This window comes from Hemitrygon akajei, chromosome 5, assembly GCF_048418815.1.
Source record: "Hemitrygon akajei chromosome 5, sHemAka1.3, whole genome shotgun sequence".
In the NCBI taxonomy this organism is placed as follows: Eukaryota; Metazoa; Chordata; class Chondrichthyes; order Myliobatiformes; family Dasyatidae; genus Hemitrygon; species Hemitrygon akajei.
The window spans coordinates 126,161,996-126,189,276 of NC_133128.1; the positions used below are offsets into that span (position 1 = coordinate 126,161,996).

The following is a 27,281-nucleotide window of genomic DNA, read 5'->3' on the forward strand; positions in this document are numbered from 1 at the left end:
GAAAGGTTGCAGACAGACTTGGTCAGTTTAGGAGAGTGGACAAAGAAATGGCAGATGAGATACAAGGTTGAGAAATGTATGGTTGTACATTTTGGAAGAAGAAACAATCGGGCAGATCATTATTTAGATGGGGAGAAAATTCAAAAATCAGAAGTGCAAAGGGACTTGGGGGCCCTAGTGCAGGATACCCTAAAGGTTAACCACCAGGTTGGATCGGCAGTAAGGAAAGCGAATGCTATGTTGGCATTCATTTCAACAGGATTAGTGTATAAGAGTAAGGAGGTGTTGATGAGGCTCTATGGGGCACTGGTGAGACCCCATTTGGAATACTGTGTGCAGTTTTGGGCCCCCTATCTTAGAAAGGATGTGCTGATGTTGGAGAGAGTTTAGAGAAGATTCACGAGGATGATTCCTGGAATGCAGGGACTAAAATATGAGGAACATTTGTCAGCTCTTGGATTGTATTCATTAGAGTATAGAAGAATGAGAGGGGATCTCAGAAACATTTCGAATGTTGAAAGGGTTGGATGGAGTAGATGTGGAAAGGCTGTTTCCCTTGATGGGTGAGTCCAGGACAAGAAGTCACAGTCTTAGAATTAGAAGGTACCCATTTAAAACAGAAATGAGGAGAAATTTTTTTAGCCAGAAGGTCGTGGATTTTTGGAATTTGTTGCCGCATACAGCTGTGGAGGCCCAAACATTGAGGGTTTTTAAGGAGGAGATTTACAGGTGTCTAATTAGTCAGGGTATCAAGGGATATGGGAAAAAAAGCCGGAAATTGGAACTAGACGGGAGAATAGTTTAGCTCATGGTGGAGCGGCGGAGCAGACTCGATGGGCCAAATGGCCTACTCCTGCTCTTTTGTTTTGTGATCCTGTGTTATCGAATCCCTTAGAATACCATTCCGTAACATTCCCACTATGATGTCAGGCTCACCGGCCTATAATTTCCTGATTTATTTTTAGAACCTTTCTTAAAGAGTGAAAGAACATTGGCTATTTTCAATCATCCTGTTGAGGTGAAATTTCCTGTTCAGCTTCCATGTGACCTTGTTAACTAAAACCAAGAAATTTTATCCAAACTTGGGCTTTCACCTTGAATTTTAAAATATAAATTGTCATTGGTGCTGGCTTGCAAATACTAATCTACGTCAATGTCTCTCTCAAAATAGCTCAGCATTTAATATACCTGACATCAGAATTAATAATGCCAAATGCATTATCAGCATTACTGCAAACATTACTTCACCACTGCAATCTAGTAGTTTGCAAATGTACAAACTATAAACGTATGGTTTAACCCCATCCCCTAAATGTTGATCTGTGTTCCTTCAAGATAATCCCTAATATGCTTTGGAAATTGGGTAGATGTTTGGCCTTTGTCACCAATGCTGAATAAATTACAATTATACATGAGGTCTCCTCAGATTTAAAAAATAAACTCACTGCCCATTCATTTTCATAACCAATCTTCTCTTCTGTTGAAGTATAATCTCAAAATACAGTTCATCAGCTTGAGGGTGGAACTCTAAATCAATCTACCTAATAAACACATCATTTTGAAAATTATTTTGTTACTAAGCCAATCATTCACACCTTTATAAAAAGCCAAGCTCAAAATCTAATTGAGTCTCATTGAGGTCAACTTCAGTTGATCTCACCTCAGCATTTTGCTCTTACTAACTTTAACTGTTCAATTGATAACTGGGCAGTCTGAAATGCATAAAGTTATGCCACATTTAATGGCAAATAAGTACAACTGTTGGTTACAAAGCTGCTCATCTTGTGAAAGAATATGCCCTATTAATTCAAAAACTAAGAAATGACATTTGCTGGAAATATTCATCACTTTCCATGTGAAGTCTTTGACTTGAAACATTAGTTCTTTTTCTCTTCACACCGATGCTAACTGCCCTTTAATAATTTTCTATTTTTACTCTCTATTTGCTCATAGAAAGAACCTTGTGTTGAGCACATATTCCTATTATAAAGTGGGAAATCAGAAAGAAAAGTTTGTGCAGAGCAAATTTCACAATCCATGATAAAATACATGACCAGTTAAGTCTCTTTCATTGCTAAAGGATGAATATTGGTCAGGTTATAAAAAAGTCTCCTTTGAATAGGGGTATAGGGACTTTCACATGGACCTGATATAGTAGACAGCCTTGATTTAATGTCTTGTCTGAAAGAGGGCACATCCAATAGGATGCTTCCCTCTCAGTGCGTACACAAGCATTGCCTTAGTGGATGTATCAATAACTTATTTGAAAAATAAATGATCAGTTTCTTCCAGAACACTTCCTAATCAACTCCCAATTTTGGAACAAATTTGAAATACCCCATGGGAAATATCCCCATAGGACCAGAGGACACAACTTCAGAGCAGAGGGACATCCATTTAGAATGGAGCTGAGGAGGAATTTCTTTAGCCAGAGGGTGGTGAATCTGTGATATTTGTTGCCACAGGTGGCTGTGAAGGTCAGGTCACTGGGTGTATTTAAGGTGGAGGTCAGCAGATTCTCACTAACACAGTATGTGAAAGGTTACGGGGAGAAGGCAGGAGAATGGAGTTGAGAGGGAAGTGGATAAGCCATTATCAAAGGGCTGAGCAGACTTGATGGGCTGAATGGCTATTTCTGCTCCTATGTCTTAAGGTCTTATGGAAATGAAACGAGATAAAATACTTGGTATTCTTAAGGGAGGTAGGTTAGATGGCCCTGATATTGGATAATGAGTTGAGTGATTTAGTTCATTGATTACATTCCTAGATGATAAATGACCATTTATCTATATTAAAACAATTGTAGACGAGTGTGTCCCCACAATATCATTCAGAGTCTTCCACAACCAGAAGCCTTGGATGAACCATTAGATCTGTAATCTTGTCAGCAGGGCCAGATCAGAGGCATTCAAGTCTGGTGACCAAGAAAGTTACAAGAGGTCCAGCTACAATCTCTGGAAAGCCACCTCCAGAGCAAAGTGGTAATTTCAGACTAAACTTGAATCAACAAAGCATGCTCAACAGTTGTGGCAAGGCTTGAATACTGTCACCTCTTACAAAGTTAAATAAGCAACATAGGCAACAACAGGACTTCGCTTCCAATTGAACTTAATGCCTTCTATACTCCAACTGCCAAAGCATGGAAGAACCATCACAAACTCCCACAGTCAGGTCAAGTCACTTTCTATTGTCATTTCGACCATAACTGCTGGTACAGTACACAGTAAAACATGTAAAAGTAAAAGGCCTTGATGATCCTATAATTTTAGTCTCTGAGGCTGGCATGCGTGCAGCCTTCAGGAGGACGATCCCATGAAAAGCTTCCAGCCCAGACAGAGTACCTGGCCAAGTACTAAAAACCTGTGCTGATCAACTGGCTGGAGGGTTCACTGAGATCTTTAACTGCTTGCTTTGGCAATCTCAAGCAGGCTTCAATTATACCAGTGCCTAAGAAGAACATGGTAACCTACCTCAATGACTGTTGTCCAGTAGCAATTGCATCCACAATGATGAAGTGTTTTCAGAATCTGGTGATGAAACATATCAACTCATGCCTGTGAAGCAATTTGGATCTGCTCCAGTTTGCCTTCTGGCACAACTGGTTCACAACAGATGCTATTTCACTGTCTCTTCAGTCAACCCCGGAACATTTATTTTCATTTAAAATCTTTTTTATTAATTATTATTAAAGATCAACAAAATACGTTAAAGTAACAGGTCAATATGTCATTATGTACAATGAAGAATTAAATTAGCAAATAACTGATTAACAAAGCTGAGCAATATATCAATAATGATAAGAAGAAAAAAAGTGTTAAGAATTTTTTTTGAAGAACCCCTACTAACTAAAAGAAAAAAAACCATACTAACTTAAAAAAAAACGGGAAAAAACCCCATTGGGAGCATAACCCCGGAGCTATACATCATACAAGCTTCCATAGAAGAAAAACATCAATCTGCCAACTCAAATCCATTTAAACAAAAATCGGAAGGAAACCATATTATTTAACTCAAATCAGATGATAGTAGCGGGGATTTGAACCCCATCTTTTCTCAAAATCAAATTGACGATCAAAAGTTTGACTTCTGATTTTCTCCAAACTAAGAAATATCACCTGAGAGAACCATTGTATCAAAGTAGGAGCAGAAACATCTTTCCATTTCAACCAAATAGCCCTTCTGGCCAATAATGTAACAAATGCAATTACATGTTTGTCTGATAGAGAAATACCATGAATATATTGAGGGATTATACCAAACAAAACTGTCAATTTATTAGGTTGTAAATTAATTTTTAGAACTTTATAAATTGTAGAGAACATAGATTTCCAAAAATATTTCAATACAGAACACGACCAAAACGTGTCAATGTGGCTGTCTCGGTTTTAAATCTATCACACTGACTATCAACATTAGGAAACATTTTAGACAGTCTTTCCTTTGTCAAATAGTAACAATGTACAATTTTAAATTGAATTAAAGCGTGACTGGCACAGATCGAAGAGGAGTTAACCAACTTCAAAATCCGCAACCAATCCTCTGTTATCAAGGTCATGTTAAATTCTCTCTCCCAATCTTGCTTAATCTTAAGTGAAGGGTAATTGTGCTGTTGTAACAAATTATAAATTTTCCCAATAAAACCTTTCACTAAAGGGTTCATTTTTAAAGTAATATCTAACAGGTCAGAATCCTGTATATATGGAAAATTACTTAAATATTCTTGTAAGAAGTGTCTGACCTAGAACATTTAGACAGCAAAGGTGTATATGTCAGGATGCTTTATCGACTACAGCTCCGCATTTAATACCATCATCCCCTCAAAACTAGTAAGTAGAAGACCTTGGCCTCAGTACCTCCTTGTGCAATTGGATCCTGGATTTCCTCACTTGCATACCCCAGTCAGTTCAGATTGGCACAACATCTCATCCATGATCTCCGTCAGCACAGGTGTCCCACAAGGCTGTGTGCTTAGACCCCTGCTCTACTTGCTTTCCACTTATGACTTTGTGGCAATACATAGCTCCAATGGCATATTCAAGTTAGGTGATGACACCACTGTTGTAGGCCGAATCAAAGGTGATGAAAAATTAGCATATAGGAGGAAGATTGAAAATCTGGCTGAGTAGAGCCACATTGTGATGGAAGTGAGACTGATTCTTTGGGTCTCAAAGGCAAGGGCTCTGGACACACAGTTTTAATAATAAGGAGTTATTTACAAGGGGAAAAGAGCTTGGGAACAACACAAGCGGCTACAATATTTGCACGAGTGTGCTTAGAATAGATGAGCGTGGGAAAAGTCAGGTAGGTAGTATAATACACAGGGAAACAGTGTGGGGACAGAGTACAGGTACACATACAAGCAAGAGAAAAGTAACTACAAAATCTGCCACCCCTTGACTAAGGGCAGGCACGGCTCTCTGCTACAGTGACAACAATAAATGCTCCCACAACCCTATTCAATGCACAGCTCACCATGTGTCTCTAGCGCTGTATTGCAGCCTTCAGCCTGGAGTGAAGTAGGGTGGTCCCTCAAGGATGTCAAAAAGAAAGCAAGCCAAGCACATGTAGCACCCTTTATAGCTCAGGGGGCTGGAGGGTCCAGCCCAGGTGATTCACCGGGGGGCCAACAGCTTGGTGCTAGATGGGTTAATCCAATTAAGGTGGCCAGTGGTTAAGTGTGCATTGACTAGTCGGGAGGGGTGAAATGTTGACTGGCATGTGGTGTGCCTTCTGACCAGGTGAGGGCAGTGCTGTCACGTGACAGGCACAGCTCTCTGGATACAAGCCATAACAACAGCTTCTTACTCATTGTCAGCAAGACCAAAGAGCTGATTATTGACTTCAGGAGGAGGAAACCAGATGTCCATGAACCAGTCCTTATCAGAGGAGGAGAGGGTTAACAACTTTTAATTCCTCAGTTATTATTTTGGAGGATCTGTCCTGGGCCCAGCACGTAAGTGCAATTATGAAGAAAGCACAGCAGTGACTCTACTTCCTTCAGAGTTTGCAAAGGTTTGGCTTGACATTTAAAACTTTTAACAACTTCTTAGTGGAGAATACAGTATATTGACTAGCTGCATTACAACCTGGTATGGAAAGCCCTTGAATGGAAAATCCTACAAAAGATAGTGATACGGCCTAGTCCATCACTGATAAAGCCTTCCCCAACATTGACCACATCTACACAAAATGTCGCAAAAAAACAGCAGAATCAGATTCAGAATCAGGTTTATTATCACTGGCATGTGATGTGAAATTTGTTAACTTAGCAGCAGCAGTTCAATGCAATACATAATCTAGCAGAGAGAGAAAAAAATAATAATAAATAAAATAAAACATAATAATAAACAAGTAAATCAATTGCATATATAGAATCGATTATTAAAAATGTGCACAAACAGAAATACAGTATATTAAAAAAAAATGAGATAGTGTCCAGAGCTTCAAAGTCCATTCAGGCAACACACACAAAATGCTGGTGGAACACAGCAGGCCAGGCAGCATCTATAAAGAGGAGCACTGTCGACATTTCGGGCCGAGACCCTTCGTCCAGCATTTTGTGTGTGTTGTTTGAATTTCCAGCATCTGCAGATTTCCTCGTGTTTGCTCTTTAAATTCCATTCAGGAATTGGATGGCAGAGGGGAAGAAGCTGTTCCTGAATCATTGATTGTGTGCCTTCAAGCTTCTGTACCTCCTTCCTGATGGTAACAGTGAGAAAAGGGCATGCCCTGGGTGCTGGTGGTCTTTAATAATGGACACTGCCTTTCTGAGACAACACTCCCTAAAGATGTCCTGGGTACTTTGTAGGCTAGTGTCCAAGATGGAGCTGACTAGGTTTATAACCTTCTGCAGCTTCTTTTGGTCCTGTGCAGTAGCTCCTCCATACCAGACAGTGATGCAGCCTGTCAGAATGCTCTCCACGATACAACTATAGACGTTTTTGAGTGTATTTGTTGACATGCCAAATCGCTTCCAACTCCTAATAAAGTATATTCGCTGTCTTGCCTTCTTTATGACTACATCAATATATTGGGACCATGTTAGATCCTCAGAGATCTTGACACCCAGGAATTTGAAGATGCTCACTCTCTCCACTTCTGATCCCTCTATGAGGATTGGTATGTGTTCCTTCGTCTTACCCTTCCTGAAGTCCACAATCAGCTCTTTCGTCTTACTGATGTTGAGTGCCAGGTTGTTGCTGTGGCACCATTCCACTAGTTGGCATATCTCACTCCAGTACGCCCTCTCGTCACCGCCTGAGATTCTACCAACAATGGTTGTATCGTCAACAAACTTATAGATGGTATTTGAGCTATGCCTAGCCACGCAGTCATGTGTATACAGAGAGTAGAGCAGTGGGCTAAGCACACACCTCTGAGGTGTGCCAGTGTTGATCATCAGCGAAGAAGATATGTTATCACCAATCCGTACAGACTGTAGTCTTCTGGTTAGGAAGTCGAGGATCCAATTACAGAGGGAGGTACAGAGGCCCAGGTTCTGCAACTTCTCAATCAGGATTGTGGGAATGATGGTATTAAATGCTGAGCTATAATCAATGAACAGCATCCTGACGTAGTTGTTTGTGTTGTCCAGGTGGTCTAAAGCAGTGTGAAGAGCCACGGAGATTGAATCTGCCGTTGACCTGTTGTGACGATAGGCAAATTGCAATGGGTCCAGGTCCTTGCTGAGGCAGGAGTTCAGTCTAGTCATAACCAACCTCTCAAAGCATTTCATCACTGTTGATGTGAGTGCTACCGGGTGATAGTCAGTAAGGCAGCCTGCATGACTCTTATTTGGCACTGGTGTACTTGTTGCCTTTCTGAAGCAAGTGGGAACTTCTGCTTGTATCAGTGAGAGGTTGAAAAGTCCTTGAATACTCCCGCTAGTTGGTTGGCACAGGTTTTCAGAGCCTTACCAGGTACTCCATCGGGGCCTTCTGCCTTGTGAGGGTTCACTCTCTTTAAAGACAGTCTAACATCAGCCTCTGAGATGGAGATCACAGGGTCATCAGGTGCAGCAGGGGTCTTCACAGCTGAAGTTGTGCTCTCCCTTTCAAAGCATACATAGAAGGCATTGAGTTCATCTGGTAGTGAAGCATTGCTGCCATTCATACTATTGGGTTTCACTTTGTAGGAATCATCTAGACATGCTCCCTTCTCACTTCTGCCATCGGGATGAAGGTACAGGAGCCTCAGTACCCACACTACCCGGGCTCAAGAATATTTATTAACCTTCAGGCATCAGGCTGTTGAACCAAAAGGGATAACTTCACTTCATCCTTGAAATGTTCCCAAAATCTATGGACTCAGTTTCAAGAACTCCTTGTCTCATGTTGTCAATATTTATTGTTTATTTATTTATTATTATTATTATTTCTTTCTTTTTGTATTTTCACAGTTCGTGGCTTTTGTGCACAGCTTAAATGTTCAAGTTTGGTGTGGTCTTTCATTGATTCTACTATGGTTATTGTTATATTATGGACTTATTGAGCATGCCTGCAAGAAAATGAATCTCAGGGTTGTATGTGGTGACATATATATACTTTGATAATAAATTTACTTTGAACTTTGATAAATTAAACATACTCAAAGAGGATAAGTGCATCCATGCATCTTAAGAGAATTAAGGAGACAGATTCTTGCTGGAGGACTGGCAAATAAATATAATGCTAACATTAAAGAAATGCAATAAAATATAGCTAAAAAATTGCAGATGGATTGGTTTAACCTGGATGGTAAGAGAATAATGGAAGGAATGAAAAGAATATTTATGACTCAAAGTATAATAATACTCAGCATGCGCTTCAGGCCTTTCTTGATGAATTTTGTTGAACCTTATGAAGAGATATATACAAAGTATGTGATAGGCATAATTTATCTAGATTCTCAAAGGGCCTTTGATAGTGTATCCCAAGCTAGCCAAATTAATTAAAGTAAGTATTTGGTAGAGTCAGGGGACATTTATTGGGGAAATGGTAGCATAGCTGTTAGCATAATGCTATTAAAGCTCCAGCTACCCAAGTTCAGTTCCACTGCTACATGTAAGTAGTTTGTGCATTCGCCCCATGACCACATGGATTTCTTCTCGGTGCTCTGCTTTCCTCACACGTTGTAAAGACTTATGGGTTAGAAGGTTAATTTGTCACATGGGTGTAATTGGGCTGCGTGGGCTTTTTAGCTCTTGCCGTGCTGTATCTCTAAATAAATTAACAAACAAATAAATAAAATGTAGCACAATTGGCATTGAAGCCAGATAGCAGTGGAATAAATTGGGGTAGGTGTTCCAAAAGGAACATTTCTGGGATTGATTTCAATTTTGGAATTAGTAAAACAGTTTCTAAATATACAGATGATACCACATCATGGGAGATATATGCAGGGGAATCGTCAATGCAGAGTAAGCAAGTTATTGGCATATGAATTTTAACACAGATTAATGCATGGTAGTAAAAAGGAAGAAAGATACGAGAGGGCTGTCCTTTCTTGAATGTAGTGAGTCTTGATAAAGTGGGGGAAAAAAGGGTCCTGGGAGTACAAATACACCAGTAATTAAAAGTTGTGCCACAGGATTAGCATACCCTTATAAAAATTAAACCAAATACTCAGGGGTACTGTATGTGGATGGATGAAACTGAAAGGCAATTAAGTAATGCTAAATTTGTACTGAACTTTGGTTAAACTTGATGTGCTGTGTAATTCTGGCTGCTAAATAAAAAGCTGTGGGGAAGTTGATAGGGTTATATAGAAGGTAAACAAGAATGATACGATATATGAAAGGATGGTAAAAGATGAGAAGAAAACAAAGAAGGTTCATTAGGATTGATAGAATGGAAACCCCTCTGGGGAAAGAGCATAAATAAAAGAGTTCAACATATGTACATTTCTAAAAAAAATTGAGGAATTCTGAAGAAGCATCAAGCATACTATCTCTGCAGATGTCTTCACTTGAAGAGTGGTGAGAAAGTGAAACTCACTACCACAGGGCGTAGTTGAAGTGAAAACAAATTTGGAGGAGACTGGACAACATACAAGTAAGAAGGGAGCAGTGGGTTACACCTATGGTTTTATATAAGGAAAATAGAGAGGGTTTTCAGGTGGACTATAAACATCTGCTGCATGGGCTACTTGGTGCATTTACGTAGTAATCCCATGTACTTAATTTAGTTTATCATATACATTGCCTCACCTGAATATGAGTCCCTCTTGGTATCTCTCTTGTTCCTTATCCAATAAGCCGCTTTTCATAGTAGCACATACAAAATGGTGGAGGAACTCAGGTCAGGCAGCGTCTATAGAGAGGAATAAATAGTTAACATTTTGAGCCAAGACCCTACATCAGAGTGTTTTTCATGAGTGAGTTTAAGAAGAGTACTCTGGATATTCTGAACTGCTTTAATCCAAATATTATTTCCAGCCATGTTATTGATGGGTTTGCAAGGCTGGTGAATAACAGCAGGCTTTTGGCTGAATATATTCTGCCTCGCTCACTAATGCATTTATGTGTATTCTAAGCAGGTCACCAAGAAATGTAATGTTGGTCATGTAATTTCAGGAAACTGGGAACTTTACCCTGTTCTCAGTTGTTTCTTGTGCATTGCTCCCTGTTTTATCAATCTACTTTAAATTACTACCCAGGGTACCCCCTCACTGGTTACTCTCCACCTTTCCATCTTACTGGTATCCAATCCCTTTTCACTTGAATTTTGTTTTCCATTGCTGCATATTTATATGATAGGTTGTATGCCCATTTGATGCTTTGTGTCTCATTCTCTCTACATTGCTTTATTTCTATGTCATTTGAAAGTAGAGTAATGTGAACATTAAATATTATTTTATGCTATGAAACAACTTTTTCATATACTTCTCAATACCAGCAACTATAAATAGAGAGCACATGCTTATGCTTATGCACAGACAAAATTTGTCATCTCCAGAATTATCAGTCCATTCTGACCCATCTCCTATTCAAGCCTCTTGCCTCCTTGGGTCTTTTCAGTACAAACTGCCATAATTACATTGACCATTTCAATTATTTACATTCCTGTATTCACTCTACAATGAGCCTTAAACACTGTTCACTAAGTATGGGCTCTAAATTGTCATTTCAGCAGGCTGACAAAGACAGGGTTGTTTCAAGAACTGACTTCTATCTTGTGGAGTTTGAGCACTAACTCTCTGAGGCTGCCTCATATCTCTGCCACACACCAGTAACTATCAATCCATCATTGCTAGTCATTCAAGAGATTTTCTCCTCACAGCCTCCAACCTTATAGTTTCTTAACCAGACATATGTATTTCCATCTTCTCCCTGAGGTCCAAAAGTACATTATACTAGTAGATTAATCAAATCGCTTGGTTTTTCCCCATGGAGTTTATTCATTTTAACTTGATTTATTTCAAAGCTCAAAGTAAACTTATTATTGAAGTATATACAGTGTATGTCAGCAAATACTATCCTCCATTTTCTCGAATGTTCCCTCTAAATTTGTGGCATTTCTGGTGCTCTGATGATTTAGAATAGTCAGCTTCTCACCGGCTCTTATAGTTATGGTGTTTATATGGCAGCTTTAGTTTAGTTTCTTGACAATGGTGACTGCCAGGATGCTGATGAAGAAGGACTCAGCATTGGTAATACCATTGAATGTCAAGCCCAGGAGCCTAAACTCTTTCTTGTTGGAATTGCTCATTGCATGGTACCTTTGTGGCGTGAACATTATCTGATACTTAACCAGCCCGTGTCTGAACATTGTTTGGCCTTGCTTAGAAGCATAGTTACTTCATTTGCTGAGGAGATGTGAATGGAATGAAACTTGTGTCAGAGAATTCTGAGGCCATGATTCTTGCATCAATTTAGCAGTAGTAAACAAGAATGAATTCCTTTCTCTAATGGATCGGTAGAGAGAAATTGTGGGCATGCTAACTTTTCAGATCACTGCTTGAACTGTGTAAAGAAAGTTGGTTATAATTATAAATAGTGTGTTTTTGAGACTCTTTAAAAGGGCATTTGGAGCTGTTTAATACTAGGATGAACTACTAAAAAGTGGTCTGATTCTGCTGACAAATTAAGGGGCAAACTGTCTTGACTTGGTGAGTAGTAAGCTTGGTTTGCTGCAGAGTTGGAAGTGTTGTCCTTCAGAAATGTTGTTCCCATTGGATTTTTCCAGGGATTCAAGGAGAAATCAAATAGTGTAGAGCATTATTCAAAGAAGAACAAGCTGTGTTTTGAATATCTTGGAACACATTCTTTCCCTCAACCAGAAAATACTTGCCAGCTTAATGTTTTTCTGGAGATTTTGCAATGTATTTCATTACTGAAAATGCTTTGGGACATCTGAGGAATTTTAACAAGTACATTTCTCTTTTTTTTTGTTAAAATGTGTTAGCCTGTTGATAAAAATAAATGAACTGGAATGATTGACAACACTGAGAATACATATTACTGTATTACAGGTCCTTCAAGTAGACATTCCAAAGAGGAGCCAATTGTAATTGCCTTGGCATCAGTATCTGTCGTAGCTGTCCTGATTGCAGCTCTCTTCTTTGGATATAGAATGTTTGCAGGTTAGTGTCTACTTTATAGTGAAATTTGTGTTGACTTTCTGTTCGTTTTAGCAATGCTCAAAATAATCACATGCATACATATTATAGCCCTTACACAAGCTATTGCAGCAAGAGCACCAGCACTACACGGATATGTACTCTTGGCAATCATATGCTAATGCATCAAAACATATGCCATTTTTCATATTGCACTTAACCACAGCACTGCACATATAAATTCCACAGCATCACTGCATAAGGAAGCATACCACAGCATTACATTCAACCTTGCACATATGAAAGCATACATGCATGCATGTGGACGCACCACATAATTGTATAACCATAGTAATGAACATATGGAGTACCGTGAAACCACACACATGCTCTACAAGAGGGTGTACACAAATACATCACTACGCACATGTGCTTGTTCTTTTTCTCTCACAGACGCATTCACTGTCACACACCCACACTCTCAAACTTCTCCCACACACACAGATTGTAACCACATGTGTTCATATTTTCTCATTAACCCTCACACTTAGGTGTGCACACACACACACACACACACACACTCTCTCTCTCTCTCTCTCTCTCTCTCTCCCTCTCCCTCTCCCTCTCCCTCTCCCTCTCCCTCTCCCTCTCCCTCTCCCTCTCCCTCTCCCTCTCCCTCTCCCTCTCCCTCTCCCTCCCTCTCTCCCTGTCCCTCCCCCTCCCCCTCTCCCCTTTTCCCTCTCTCCTCCCCCTCTGTCTCTCTCTCACACACACACACACACAACCCCCCCCCCAAAAAACATAATGTGGCATGTGCTATGCAATAATATTCCTTTCTCCAAATTCTCCTGTCTTGAACTGAAAATAGCTAATTCTCACCAATTGCAAAAGCATCTCTAGCAGCCTATTATTCTGCATGTATGGCCTATCTTCCAACATATAGGCAAATGATTTAACTATTGAAGCATCATTAGGTTCTTCTTCACTCAGACTATGTATATGAATAAAAGTTTGCATTTTTTAAATATGAACAGAAATACATGGAAGTACTTAGCAGGCCTGGTCTGCGGAGAAAACTAACTTGCTAGAAGAGCAATATCTCATATTTTGTCTGGCTAGCTGCCAACCTGACAGCATAAGCATTGATTTCTCTAACTTCCAATATATTTGCCCTTTGTTCCCTCCATTCCCCCTATCTTTCTTTTTCCATTCCCCATTCTGGTTTTACACTCACCATTTCTCTTCTCCTCCTTTCCTTCATGATCTCCCCATCAGCTCCTTCTGGTTCTCCACCTCCTTACCTTGACATGCCCTATGAAGAAGCTTTCTTCTTCTTCTGCCTTTTACCTCTTACAACTATCACATACCAGCCTCCTACATTACCCCCCCTCCCTCACCCACCTTTCTTCCCCCTTACTTGGTCTCACCTATCACCTGTCAGCTTGTACTCTTCCCCTCCCCTGCCCCCACTTTCTTACTCTGGCTAATGCCCTCTTCCTTTCCAGTCCTGATGAAGGGTCTCGATCTGAAATGTCGACTGTTTTATTTCCTGCATAATACTGCCTGACTTACTGAGTTCTTCTAACACTTTGTATGCGTTACTCAAGATTTCGAGCATCTGTAGATTCATTTGTGTCTCTGATGCTCCAAGTCCAACCCCTTCTCAGCACTGGAAAAAAATTGCAGTTGGACAGGATTTTATAAAGAAGTAATATACAAGAATTGTGGGAAGTGATGTATGCCACTTACCATTGAGGCATTACCAATGAGTGTAATGTCTGGCACTTACCATTTCAGATGGTAAACTCCATCCCTCCCCACTCTCCACTTCCATAGGCGGTATCTTTTGCTTAGACATAATTCCGCAAGTATCAGTTGCCCTCCAGTGTCTCCACCCAAGCAGCTTTCCTTCTTGAGTATACTCTTAATAGTATCTGATTTACTTTCTTGTGGAGAATATATTGGTATGTGACTTCAGAAAAGATGTTTGCAGTGCAGGTTCAGTACCCCTTATCCGAAAACCTCAAAAATCCAGATTTTATTTTTGAGTGCTGACAATGATGTAGCAAATGGAAAATTCCACAAGGCGCTGGGAGGTTCTTAGGCAACGCACAACAGACAGTTCTGAGAAGTGACCCCACATATGTAATTAACAGAAGTTAATGAAAAATAGGAAAACATTGCATAAAGCAAAAACTGGATATCTCGATCATGTATAGAAGGAGTCGATTCATTAGAGACAGAGTGAATGTATGCTGCTTCACAATATGCTGATCATGAAATAAGCAAAAATCTGTCATGATGAGCTTAAAATTGAAGGTAATTGTGAATATTCAGCAGGGTGGTTATAGAAATTTAATGGCCACACATTATGTTTTCATTATATTAATGGTATGTGATAATTTTTACTGTTAAGTGCCTATGTGTGATGAACAAGTGTTAGACAAAGACTGCTTACTGATAGTACATAAATTCAGAGTTGGAATGATGGTGATCCCAAACTATCTTATTATATCCAAAATCTGAAAAAATCCAATTAAAGAAACATTTCCAGCCCCAAGCATTTCAGATAAGGGGTACTCAACTTGTATTAGTAGCTAGATAATGATCAGCAGCAAATGATGCAGATCTTTTGTTTCTCTCTTCCCTTCCTGGGGTGCCAAAACAACTGGAAACAGTTACTGAAGCTTCCTGTGGTCTCTACTTCCTAATAGCAGTTGTGGTATTTGTGTATTCAGTGAGTCAATAGAAAAGCTTATTTGAACATATTAAATAAATATATTTTAATTATTAGAATTCACAGGAGTTGTAAAACTGGTGCAAAAGTTTCACCCCCAGCAATTCCATCTAGGTTGTTTACTCTTCACATAGTCCATATTCACTCTGATTTCCTCCAGCCACTAATACAACCTAGTTTCTGTGAGTTTCAGCATCAACTACTGACTCTAGAAATGAATCCCTCATTGATCCAGCTTTCAGTGCAAGGATGTTTCTCCTGATTCCTGTTCCAGGTCTATATAACATTTACCGTAATCTTTTATCTGTGGTCCCTCATTCTAGATCCTTGAACCACTGGAAACAGTCTGCTTCTATTAACGTGTTCCAATCCTTTTCAAGACTTGGGTCATATCTTCCATTTAATTTATATCCTTTTGATGAAGAAAGCTAAATTTGAAGTTAGCTTTTGTATTTGAACCATATTCCGTAAATCTATTCAATTTTCCATTTGAACTCACATTACTAATATTGAATGCAGCAACTCATTTACACATGATTTTTTCATATATTTTAGTGACAAAATAACATTTGCCGTTAGTTTTTATTAACAGCTTCATCAGCTGCTCTTCAATACGAACTTCTAGCCTCAAAGAATCACTATTTTTACAAAGCACTCAACATAATTCTATTCAGTTTAATTATAGTTTCTTTTGTTTTAATCCCTCATTCCGTGTCATTTCATTCCATATGCCACATTTTAGCTCATTTGCTGCCTTATTAGTTTATCCTAAATGTTTTTTCTACCTTTGTTTTGGCACCATCTGCAAATTTTGTAACTATTCTGTCCAGACCTCTCTTCTCCCTAATGACTCTACTTGTGTAAGGCATTTTGTCAACATGTAACTTCATGTAGTTGTACATGGTTACTACATGTTAAGGATAATCAGAATCAGAACCAGATTTATTATCACCAGCATGTGTAGTGAAATTTAACTTAAGCAGCAGCAGTTCAGTGCAATACATAATATAGAAGAAAGAATAATAATAATTAAGTACATCAATTACAGTATACATATATTGAATAGATTAAATATTGTGCAAAAACAGAAATAATATATTTAAAAAGTGAGGTAGTGTTCAAGGGTTCAATGTCCATTTAGGAATCAGATGGCAGAGGGGAAGAAGCTGTTCCTGAATCGCTGAGTGGGTGTCTTCAGGCTTCTGTATCTCCTACCTGATGATAACAGTGAGAAAAGGGCACTGGGTGCTGGAGGTCTTTAATAATGGACACTGCCTTTCTGAGACACCGTTCCTTGAAGATGTCCTGGGTACTTTGTAGGCTAGTACCCATGATGGAGCGAACTAAATTTACAACCCTCTGCAGCTTCTTTCAGTCCTGCGCAGTAGCCCTGCACCCCCCCCCCCCCCATACCAGACAGTGATGCAACCTGTCAGATTGCTCTCCATGGTACATCTAGAGAAGTTTTTGGGTGTATTGGTTGACATACAGAATCTCTTCAAACTCCTAATGAAGTATGGCCACTGCCTTGCCTTGTTTATAACTGCATTGATATGTTGGGACCAGATTAGATCCTCAGAGATCTTGACACCCAGGAGCTTGAAACTGCTCACTCTCTCCATTTCTGATACCTCTATGACGATTGTTATGTGTTCCTTCATCTTACCCTTCCAGAAGTCCACAATCAGCTCTTCTTACTGACACTGAGTGCCAGGTTGTTGCTGTGGCACCACTCCACTGGTTGGCATATCTCACTCCTGTACACCCTCTCGTCACCATCTGAGATTCTACCAACAATGGTTGTATCATCATCAAATTTATATATGGTATTTGAGCTATGCTTAGCCAGACAGTCATGAGTATAGGGAGAGCAGAACAATGGGCTAAGCACACACCTCTGAGGTGCACCAGTGCTGATGGTTAGCGAGGAGGAGATGTTATCACCAAACTGCACAGATTGTGGTCTTCCGAATAGGAAGTCGAGGATCCAATTTCAGGGGGAGGTACAGAAGCACAGGTTCTGTAACTTCTCAATCAGGATTGTGGGAATGATGGTATTAAATACTGAGCTATAGCCCTGACATAGGTGTTGTGTTGTCCAGGTGGTTTAAAGCTGTGTGAAGAGCCATTGAGATTGCATCTGCCACTGACCTATTGTGGCAATAGGCAAATTGCAATGGGTCCAGGTCCTTGCTGAGGCAGGAGCTCAGTCTAGTCATGACCAACATCTCAAAGCATTTCATCACTGTCAATGTAAGCGCTACTGGCGATAGTCATTACAGCAGCCCGCATTATTCTTAGGCACTGGTGTAATTGTTGCCTTTTTGAAGCAGGTGGGAACTTGCATCTGTAACAGTGAGAGGTTGAAAATGTCCTTGAATACTCCCACCAGTTGGTTGGCACAGGTTTTCAGAGCCATTGGGATTTTCCGCCTTGCGAGGGTTCACCCTCTTCAAAGACAGCCTAACATCAGCCTCTGAGACAGAGATCACAGGACCATCAGGTGTAGCAAGGATCTTCACAGCTGTAGTTATATTCTCCCTTTCAAAGCGGGCATAGAAGGTGTTGAGTTCATCTGGTAGTGAAGTATTGCTGTCATTCATGCTATTGGGTTTCACTTTGTAGGAAGTAATGTCTTGCAGACTCTACCAGAGTTGCCGTACATCTGATGTTACCTCCAACCTCATTTGAAATGGTCTCTTCACCCTTGAAATAGCCTTCTGCAAATCATAGCTGGTTTTCTGGTACAGGCCTGGCTCGCCAGACTTGAATGCCACAGATCTAGCCTTCAGTAGATGATGTACCTCCTGGTTCATCCACGGCTTTTGGTTTGGGAATGTACAGTAAGACTTTGTAGGCATACGCTCATCCACATAGGTTTTAATGAAGTTGGTAACAAGTGCAGCATACTCATCCCGGTTCGAAGATGAATCCCTGAATGTAGTTCACCGATTCAAAGCAGTCCTGAAAGCACTCCTGTGTTTTCCTTGTCCATACCTACTTGGTCCTCAGTACTGGTGTTGCAGTCTTCAGTCTCTGCCTATACTCAGGTAAGAACAGTACAACCAGGTGATCAGACTTCCTGAAGTGAGGGCGTGGAATAGCACGGTAGGTATTCTTGATGGTGGTGTAACAATGGTCCAGTGTGTAGCATATCCAAATTATTTGAATGTAGGTGTGATCAGATGTGCCAGTAGAATGTAATTCCATAGGATGTTCAAGGCAAAAATACTCACTATTCAGAGAGTGAGTATTGCATAGAGTCCATTAAATGCAATCATCAACATTCCCAGTGTAAGTCTCATAATTAACGCTGCATACGTATTATCCTAGGTTCAAGACTACTGTAGTATCAATAGTTGTAAGTATCTTCATATTGCTAGGCTGCCATCTAGTGTTATAACTACATATTCTGACAAAAGCTGCAGATTCAAATCAGTTAGTCAGATGTGACGAGACCAGAATGTCACTTCATAAAATGGAATATATTTTACACCATAAAACCAGGAAGTTGCTACTTCCAACTGTGGTTTTGCTAAGTTTGCTCAATTCAATTCAACAAGTGTTGTTAGAGCGAAATAAATCGCTTTTTTGCATCCGTTCTTAGCCGAACAGATGCCGTGGATGCTCTGGGTTCAGTTCTTTCAGAAATAGGGAGCAACTTGGAGATTTATGTGTGCCACCTTATGATAATAAATGTCACAGATGTGAAAGCAACTAGTTCAGGATATTTAACTTCAGTTTTAAGTTGATGCAGTATTCCTTTATGTCACAGACAGAATAGCATGGAACATGAGAAAATATATATGATGAAGGTATAGAACTGGTGCTATAATACTTTGTGTATTAAAATTAAGCCCTATTCTCTGAATTGTAAGCATTCATTATCTTTGTCAAATAATTAATCATGGAAAGTAAAATATATTGTTTATTTGATAATTGGTAGAGCAGTTAGATCAGTCACACGGTCATGCCTACCAATCAAAATCTTCCTGCACCTTATAACAGTACCCCCATGCTAAATTCTAAAATGGCAATCCACCTTTTTATACATTGTAATCTAGCAACCCAACAGAACCACCAAAAGTAGATCATGAATCACTGGTCAAGAAGAGAGAATATATGAAGGGATATTTAAAAGATAATGTCTGTGAAATGCTATGCTGCGGACAAGGGTAGGAGGTAAAACAGTGAGGGCAGACAGAGAAAAGTGAGTCTCAGGTATTTGAGATGGAGGGAGTATATAGTTCAGTGGAACTCATTGTGTATGCCCAAACAATGAGCAGATCATCCTGGGAATAGATATACTTGGGGAGGAAGTTGCTGCAATATTCTTACAGAAAGAAGAGATTAGTTGGACAAGCCAGGGTCAAAGAACGCGTACAGTTCACAGAGCAGAAATGTGGCTGCAACAACTCCAAAATAGCAGGGCCTGAAGCCAAGATGACAAGTATGGATTATGTTAGCAATTCCCAGTGATATAAGCCAAACATGAAGAACTCTATGAACAGATCAGAATAGGCCTGATTAGAATAGAATAAGTGGAAACAAGGGTCTGAAGTAAAGGATGTACAGGAAGAATGGGTTTGTCTTAGAGTTAGAACAATACAAGGCAAGTCCCACTTCAGAACAATTAAAACCCATTCTTCCTGTACATCCTTTACTTCAGACCCTTGTTTCCACTTATTCTATTCTAATCAGGCCTATTCTGATCTGTTCACAGAGTTCTTCATGTTTGGCTTGTATCCCTGGGAATTTCTAACATAATCCGTACTTGTCATCTTGGCTTCAGGGCCTGCTATTTTGGAGTTGCTGCAGCCACGTGGGCCGTGCTTCTGCTCTGTGAGCAGTAAATGTTTTTTGACCCTGGATTCTCCATTTAATCCCTTCTTTCTGTGAGTCTATTCCAGTAATTTCCTCCCCAAGTATATCTTTTCCTGGGGTGATTTGCTCACTGTGTGGGCATACACAGTTCTACTGAAAAATATGCTCCCTCTATTTTAAATACCTGACTCACTTTTCTTTGCCTGCCTTCATTGATTTATCTCCTACTCTAGTTGTATAGATAACATCTCCAGTGATTTGGAAAGGTTAGTTATTTATCAACACTGATGCCCCACGTCCAATTACATTTCAGCTTGCTAGCCTCCTTACAATGCTCTTGATCGATCCATGAGTAATCAGTGCTAATAATGAGGACCCCCATCAGCTTTTTGGCTGACCTGGATGCTGTCTAAATGTAGACAGAGAGGATTCTGCAGTATTTCTATGTCTATTTTACTGTTGACTTTCATACCTTCTTCCCTTGTTAGGCTACTGCCTCTAACCAACTATGGACTGGGTGGCCTCACTTCTCACTTATCACCTCCTTTGCACTTCTATCTCTAGTGCAACAGTCCCTCACTAAGTGCTCTAGACAGTGACCCACAAAGCAAATTCTCTCTCCCTTCTCTGTAGCTGCAGACACTACAGCCACCTTGTGACCTCTCTTCCCTCTCCTCTAGTCTCTGTCCTGGTGCTGCTGTAGGGTAATTGGATCCCACTACTTTCTCCAAGTCTAAGACCTCCTGGTGAGCTGAGCTCAGTCCTTCCTTGATCATTTCCAGGAAATTGGATTACCCTGCCCTGTACAACTCATAAATTTTGTCAAAGTGGGCTCATCAGCCTTCCAAACAACTCGCATTATTATACCCCATTTACTCGCATTTCCCTCAGTTGCAGTCTGAATTGCCCTTTAAGTTTCAATATCTCTTTTTTTCCCATTCCAGCTAGAAATCTATGTACCATTCTGTAATCTTCGGCAATACTATGCTGCTTGTGTATCGACCATTTTCTTCAAATGTATACTGTGAATTTGATCTCTTTTAGCTTATACCAAAACTCTGCATTACCACAACTCTGTGAGGGAAAATTGGATGGAAGTCTTTCCTAAAGACTCATTCCAACCATCCAAGGTTTATGAATAGTTGAAATGAGGGTGACCATTGCTTGACCTCTAAGAGCCACTCTAACAGGCTTTGCTGAGTATAGCCTCTCCAAATAGTTCCAAATGATTTCTAATATCAAACACAAGGACAAGGGAAGGAGAAAAATAAAAGTATCTATTCCATGAGTTTCCCCTTTGTGACACTAAGCTCATGATACCTGCTGTATCATTCTGTACAGAATATTAAGTGTTCTTTCATTCTTGCCCCTTCTGATATTTGATTCAAAGTTTATCCTCCTCCTTCTCCCTCTCCCACTCACTAAAACAAGTGTACAGGTAAATAGGCTCCCAGACAAGAATACCAGTACCCCTCAGAGGGCCTACTGAGGTATAAAGTCGCCAGGTTGTGATATGGTTTGCAAATTGGAAATCACCAAAAACAGTGTGTGGGAGAGGAGCGAATAAAGACCTAAAATCAAAAAATGGACAGGCATGGGAGAAACAGCTGCCAGCCGGACTCACACTGACTCGGTATATGAGCACCCCAGCTCATGATTGTTGTGGTTTGAGGTGGGGAAAGAAGGCACTTGGAAGTACCTTGTTCCCTCCTGTCAGAAGATGCAGACAGCAAATCCATACCCATCTATCCCAATGGTCTCCCAAATGCTTTTCATCAGTGACACTGTCACTCACACAATTAAATTTTACGTGTAGCTTGACAGCTCTTTGCTCTGTACTTATTGATCTTTTGGGGAAAAACAAACATTTATTTGCCTCAAATGATCTACTGGGTGCTACATTTAAATATACTCCTGCATTAGACTGCTGTAGTTGTTGGGATCAGTATATCCCAAATGAAGTCCCAAATGTTTTGACTGAATGAGCCACATGGAGGCAGGGTCCACAGATGTAAAAGTTCTTTATTCAGAATAAGCAAACATTAGGAAGAGAGTTGGTGGAAGTATCTCTTGGTAGAATCTTGTTGTGGAAACTCGGTAGAATTTGTTGGAAGAATCTTGAAGTGTATTGATGTTTTAAGCACAAAGATATAGCAGATAATTACAGGTTTCCCCTGCTATCCAAACGTAGAACGTTCCTATGAAACTGTTTGCAAGCCGGAATGTCGTAAAGGGAAGAAGCAATTACCAATAATTCATATGGGAAAAATTTGTGAGTGTTCCCAGACCCAAAAAATAACCCACCAAATCATACCAAATAACACACGAAACCTAAAATAACACTAACATATAGTAAAAGCAGGAATGATATGATAAATACACAGCCTATATAAAGTAGAAATACTTTTCTCCAATCATTGCAGCACTGTCAAGCATAGCGTAAATCTCATGCAAGCGCTCTCAGCAGAAACACCCTCTCCAGTAACCTTTAAGCTATGAAGCTACCGTTGCCCGAAAACTGATCAAACCACCCATGGCTACCTTTAAATTCCATTTTCGCAAAAATGTCTTTAATTCATACGGGAAATTTTTTTTCCAATAAATTGCAGTTTCGTCACAGTTAAACACTTGCTTATATGAATAACCACCTTCTGTAATTATTTTCTTCAGTTCTGCTTGGAACTTTTTGGCAGCTTCAGTATCAGCCGAAGCACTCTCTCCAGTAAACATTAAACTATGAAGCTGCCCTCGCCTCAGAAGCCTATCAAACCACCCATGACTACCTTTAAATGCCACTTTCGCAACATTTTCATCACCATCGCCTAGTGCTTTCTGTTTCAGCTTATTAAAAAGACTGACTGACTTCTCCTTAAGTACAAGATAACTTCACGGAACATCACACTTTGTACACCTATCAATCCTCTCAAGCAATAGACTTTCCATTTTATTCATTATTGGATGCCGACTAAAAGAGAGCACCTTGCTACGAGCAGAACCAATAGTAACATCAGCAGCTTTCAAAATTCTTTCTCTCTGTGTGTAAATAGTGCGAATGGTGGACGCAGGCAATTTCAGTGTGCGGACAATGTCCTTACTTCATTGACCATGATGAAAATGCTTAATTACATCCAGTTTTACGCTAAGCGTAACGCCCTTACGAGCTCTCTTAGGCTTTTCCGATACCTTAGAACTCATCTTGCTAAAGGATGCACAAAATAAATCGAGATAAAGCACAGATGCTCACAGACACGTGTTTAAGCTATGGCAGCTAGAATGCAGTTCCGGGGGAGGAGCTTGGCTGCCCGGGGCACGCGCTGCCTTTTTTTGTAAAAGCGAAAACACTCTTCGGCCGGCGAAATCAGTAACGTTGGTCTTTTGTAACAGCGAGCTGTCGTAAAGCGAATGTTCAGAAAATGGGGGCCACCTGTATATACAGTTCCAGTAGTTTCAATCACATAGTTTACTTTAATGTCCTGATGTAGACAAGTGGTTTTATAGAATTGGATACTTACAATGGCAGGACATCTCAACTGAAAAGAACACCTCTTAATATTCAAGCACTTTTGTTGGGAATCCAAACTGCCAAAACAGCTACCTTTTACCACTTCAGCAAAAGATGGCTCTCTGTGCTGTCAGTGGTGCTTGTTCATGCAATTATATTTGTCCTAGGTTGAAGACTGGTCCAGTTTGTATTTATTGACCACTATCCCCACAACTCCTGAAGCATGTCCCATACATAACAATTCCTAACATTGTAGCTGGCATTAGGTGCAGTGTTACTCATAAAATACTTGTTATTTACATATTGATTTGTTTTATTAAACTCTTTAATAGTCTCAGTGTTCTAAAATTGAAAGTTAGTATTAATATTTTGGGCCATTAAGTTGACAAGTTGTAATACCTTAGTGTGGTTTGGAGATAAATGTCCATACAGATATGCAATTGTGGTATCAGGGCTTCCTATATATCAAAATCTTAGACCATAAGACATAGGAGTAGAATTAGGCCATTTGGCCCTTTGAGTCTGTTCTGCCATTTGACAATGGCTGAACAATTTCCCTCTCAACTCCATTCTCTTGCCTTTCCCCATAATCTTTCACATCCTGACTTAGCAAGAATCTATCAACCTTCATCTTAAATACACCCAATGACCTGACCTCCATCGCCACCTGTGGCAATGAATTCCACAGATTCACCACTCTCTGGCTAAAGAAATTCCTCCTCATCTGTTTTAAATGGGCATCCCTCAATTCTGAGATTGTGCTCTCTACTCCTAGACTCTCCACTATAGGAAACATCCACTTCACATCTACTCTATCTAGGACCTTAAATATTCAATAGGTTTCAATGAAATTCTCCCTCATTCTTCTGAATTCTAGTGAGTTTAGGCCCAAGGCCATCAAACCGTCATATGATGAGCCTTTCATTCCCAAAATCATTTTCATGGACCTCCTTTAAATGCTCTCCAATGTCATCATCTCCCTTCTTAGATAAGGGGTCCAAAACTGCTCACAGTACTCCAGGTGAGACCTTATAGAGCCTCAGCATTACATCCTTGTTTTTATATTCTAGTTCTCTTGAAATGAATGCTAACATTGTATTTGTCTTCTTCACTACCAACTTAACCTTCAGGTTAACCTTTAGGGAATCCTGCATGAGGACTCCAAGTGCCTTTGTACCTCAGATTTTTTAGATTGTTTCCTTGTTTAGAAAATTGTCTACTCTTTAATTCCTTCCACCAAAATGCATGACCACACACCTACTGCGACTGTATTCTATCTGCTGCTTCTTTATCCATTCTCCTGGTCTGTCTACAAAAGTCCTTCTGTAGACTCCCTGCTTCCTCAACATTTCCTGCCCCTCCACCTAACTTCATATCATCCGCAAATTTGGCCACAAAGCCATCAATTTCCATCTAAGTCATTTTCATACAAAGTAAAAAGAAACGGTCTCATAGCCGACCCCCTTGGAACTCCACTAGTCACTGGGAGCCAATCAGAAAAGGCTCCCTTTATTCCTAATCTTTGTCTCCTGCCAATTAGCCAATGCTCTATCCATGTTAGTACCATGGGTTCTATCTTGTTAAGCAGCCTTATGTGTGGCACATTGTCAAAGGCCTTCTGAAAATCCAAGTGCACACATCCACCAATTCTTCTTTGTCTATCCTGCTTATTATTTTCTCAAAGACTTCCTACAGGTTTGTCAGGCAGGGTTTTCCCTTAAGTCCAAGTACCCTGAAACATCATCCTTAACGATTGAGTCCAGCATCTTCCCAACCACTGAGATCAAGCTAACTGTCCTATAACTTGCTTTCTTTTGCCTCCCTTGAAGAGTGGAATGATGTTTGCAATTTTCCAATCCTCCAGAGCCATGCCAGAACTGGTGATTCTTGAAAGATCATAACTCTTGCCTCCACAATCTCTTCAGCTCCTTTTTCACAACTGTGGGATGTAGTCTATTTGGTCCAGTTGATGTGTCTATCTTTAGACTTTTCAGCTTCCCAAGCACTATCTCCCTCGTAATAGCAACTGCATTCACTTCTGCCCCTGACACTCTCAAACTTCCAGCACACTGTTAGTGTCTTCCACAATGAAAACTGATGCAAAATAGTTATTCAGTTCATCCACTATTTCCTTGTCCCTCATTACTACCTTTCCAGCATCATTTTCCAGCCGTTCTATATCTGGCCTCTTTTACTCTTCATAGATCTGAAAAATCTTTTGGTATCCTCTTTAATATTATTTGCCAGCTTACCTTCATATTTTATCTTAACCCTGTTTATGTCTTCTAAGTTGCCTTCAATTGGTTTTTAAAAGCTTTTCAATCCTCTAACTGGCCCCTATTTTTTGCTCTATTATGTGCCCTCTGTTTTCCTTTTATGTTGGCATTGGCTTCACTTGTCAGCCACAGTTGTGTCATCTTGCCTTTAGAATATTATTTCTTTGGAATGCAGCTTTCCTGTACCTTTCAAGTTACTTCCAGAAACTCCAGTCATTGCTGCTCTGCTGTCATCATTGCTAGTGTCCCCTTCCAACCAAGTTTGGCCAGTTCCTCTCCCAAGCTTCTGTACTCAATTGTAATGCTGATACATTTGACTTTAGCTTCTCCCTCTCAAATTGCAGACTGAATTCTATCATATCATGATCACTCTCTCTCCTAAGGGTTCCTTTACCTTAAAAGGCCATCTTGTAGCTATTATACAGATTCTCTCTTGGGATCCAAAATCAACAGCAACCTGATTTTCCCAATCTACCTGCATTTTGAAATCCCCCATGACTATCGTAATGTTGCCCCTTTGACATACATTTGCTATTTTCAGTTGTAATTTGTAGTCCACATCCTGGCAACTGTATTTAAATTCCGTCAGGGTCATTTTATCCTTGCAGTTCCTTAATGCTATGCACAGAAGTTCTACATCTTCCAATACAATGTCACCTATTAAAGATTTGATTTCATTTTTTTTTACCAACAGAGCCATGCTACCCCCTGTGCTTACCTTATATAATCTGTATCCTTCCAACTATAATCTTAAGATCCTAACTCTTCTGTCAGCCATGAATCAGTGATGCCCACAACGTCATACTTGCCAGTCTCTAACTGTGCTACAAGATTATCTAACTTATTCTGTATACTGTGTGCATTGAAATAAAACATCATCAATCCTGTATTTGTCACTCTTTTTGTGTTTGTTCCCGTATTACACTGCAACTAATCCCACTGACTCCAATTTTGCAAATCTGCATGTTTTTGATGGTCTCTCTACACACTGCCTCTGCTTGTATACCAACTGCCTGATCCTCAATCCTATCACTCAGTTTCCCACCCCTCTGTCAAGTTATTTTAAGCCCTCCCCAACAGTTATAGCAAACTTGCCCACAAGGATATTGGTCCCCCTTGAATTCAGGTGTACAGGCCCCTTTTGTACAGAACATAGCTTCCCCAGAAGAGATCCTAATGATCCAGAAATCTGAAGCCCTTACCTCTATGCCAGTTCCTCAGTCACACATTCATCTGCAAAATCATCCTATTCTTACCCTCATCAGCTTGCGGCACAAGCAGCAATCCAGAGGTTACTATCCTGGAGGCCATGCTTTTTAGCTTTCTACCTAACTGCCTAAATTCTCCCTTCAGGACCTCCTCCCTTTTTCTACCTATGTCATTGGTGGCAATATGTACCAAGACT

At 40.1% G+C, this 27,281-nt stretch overlaps 1 protein-coding gene across 1 annotated transcript in view; it reads left to right on the forward strand.

The window, feature by feature from the left end:
• The window catches only part of bmpr2b (bone morphogenetic protein receptor, type II b (serine/threonine kinase)), a 270,166-nt gene that overhangs the window by 190,388 nt on the left and 52,497 nt on the right, over positions 1–27,281 (forward strand). Inside the window, exon 5 of the mRNA XM_073046416.1 lies at positions 12,451–12,561. Within this exon, the coding sequence (XP_072902517.1) occupies positions 12,451–12,561 (111 nt within the window). The remainder of the gene's footprint in view (positions 1–12,450; positions 12,562–27,281) is intronic.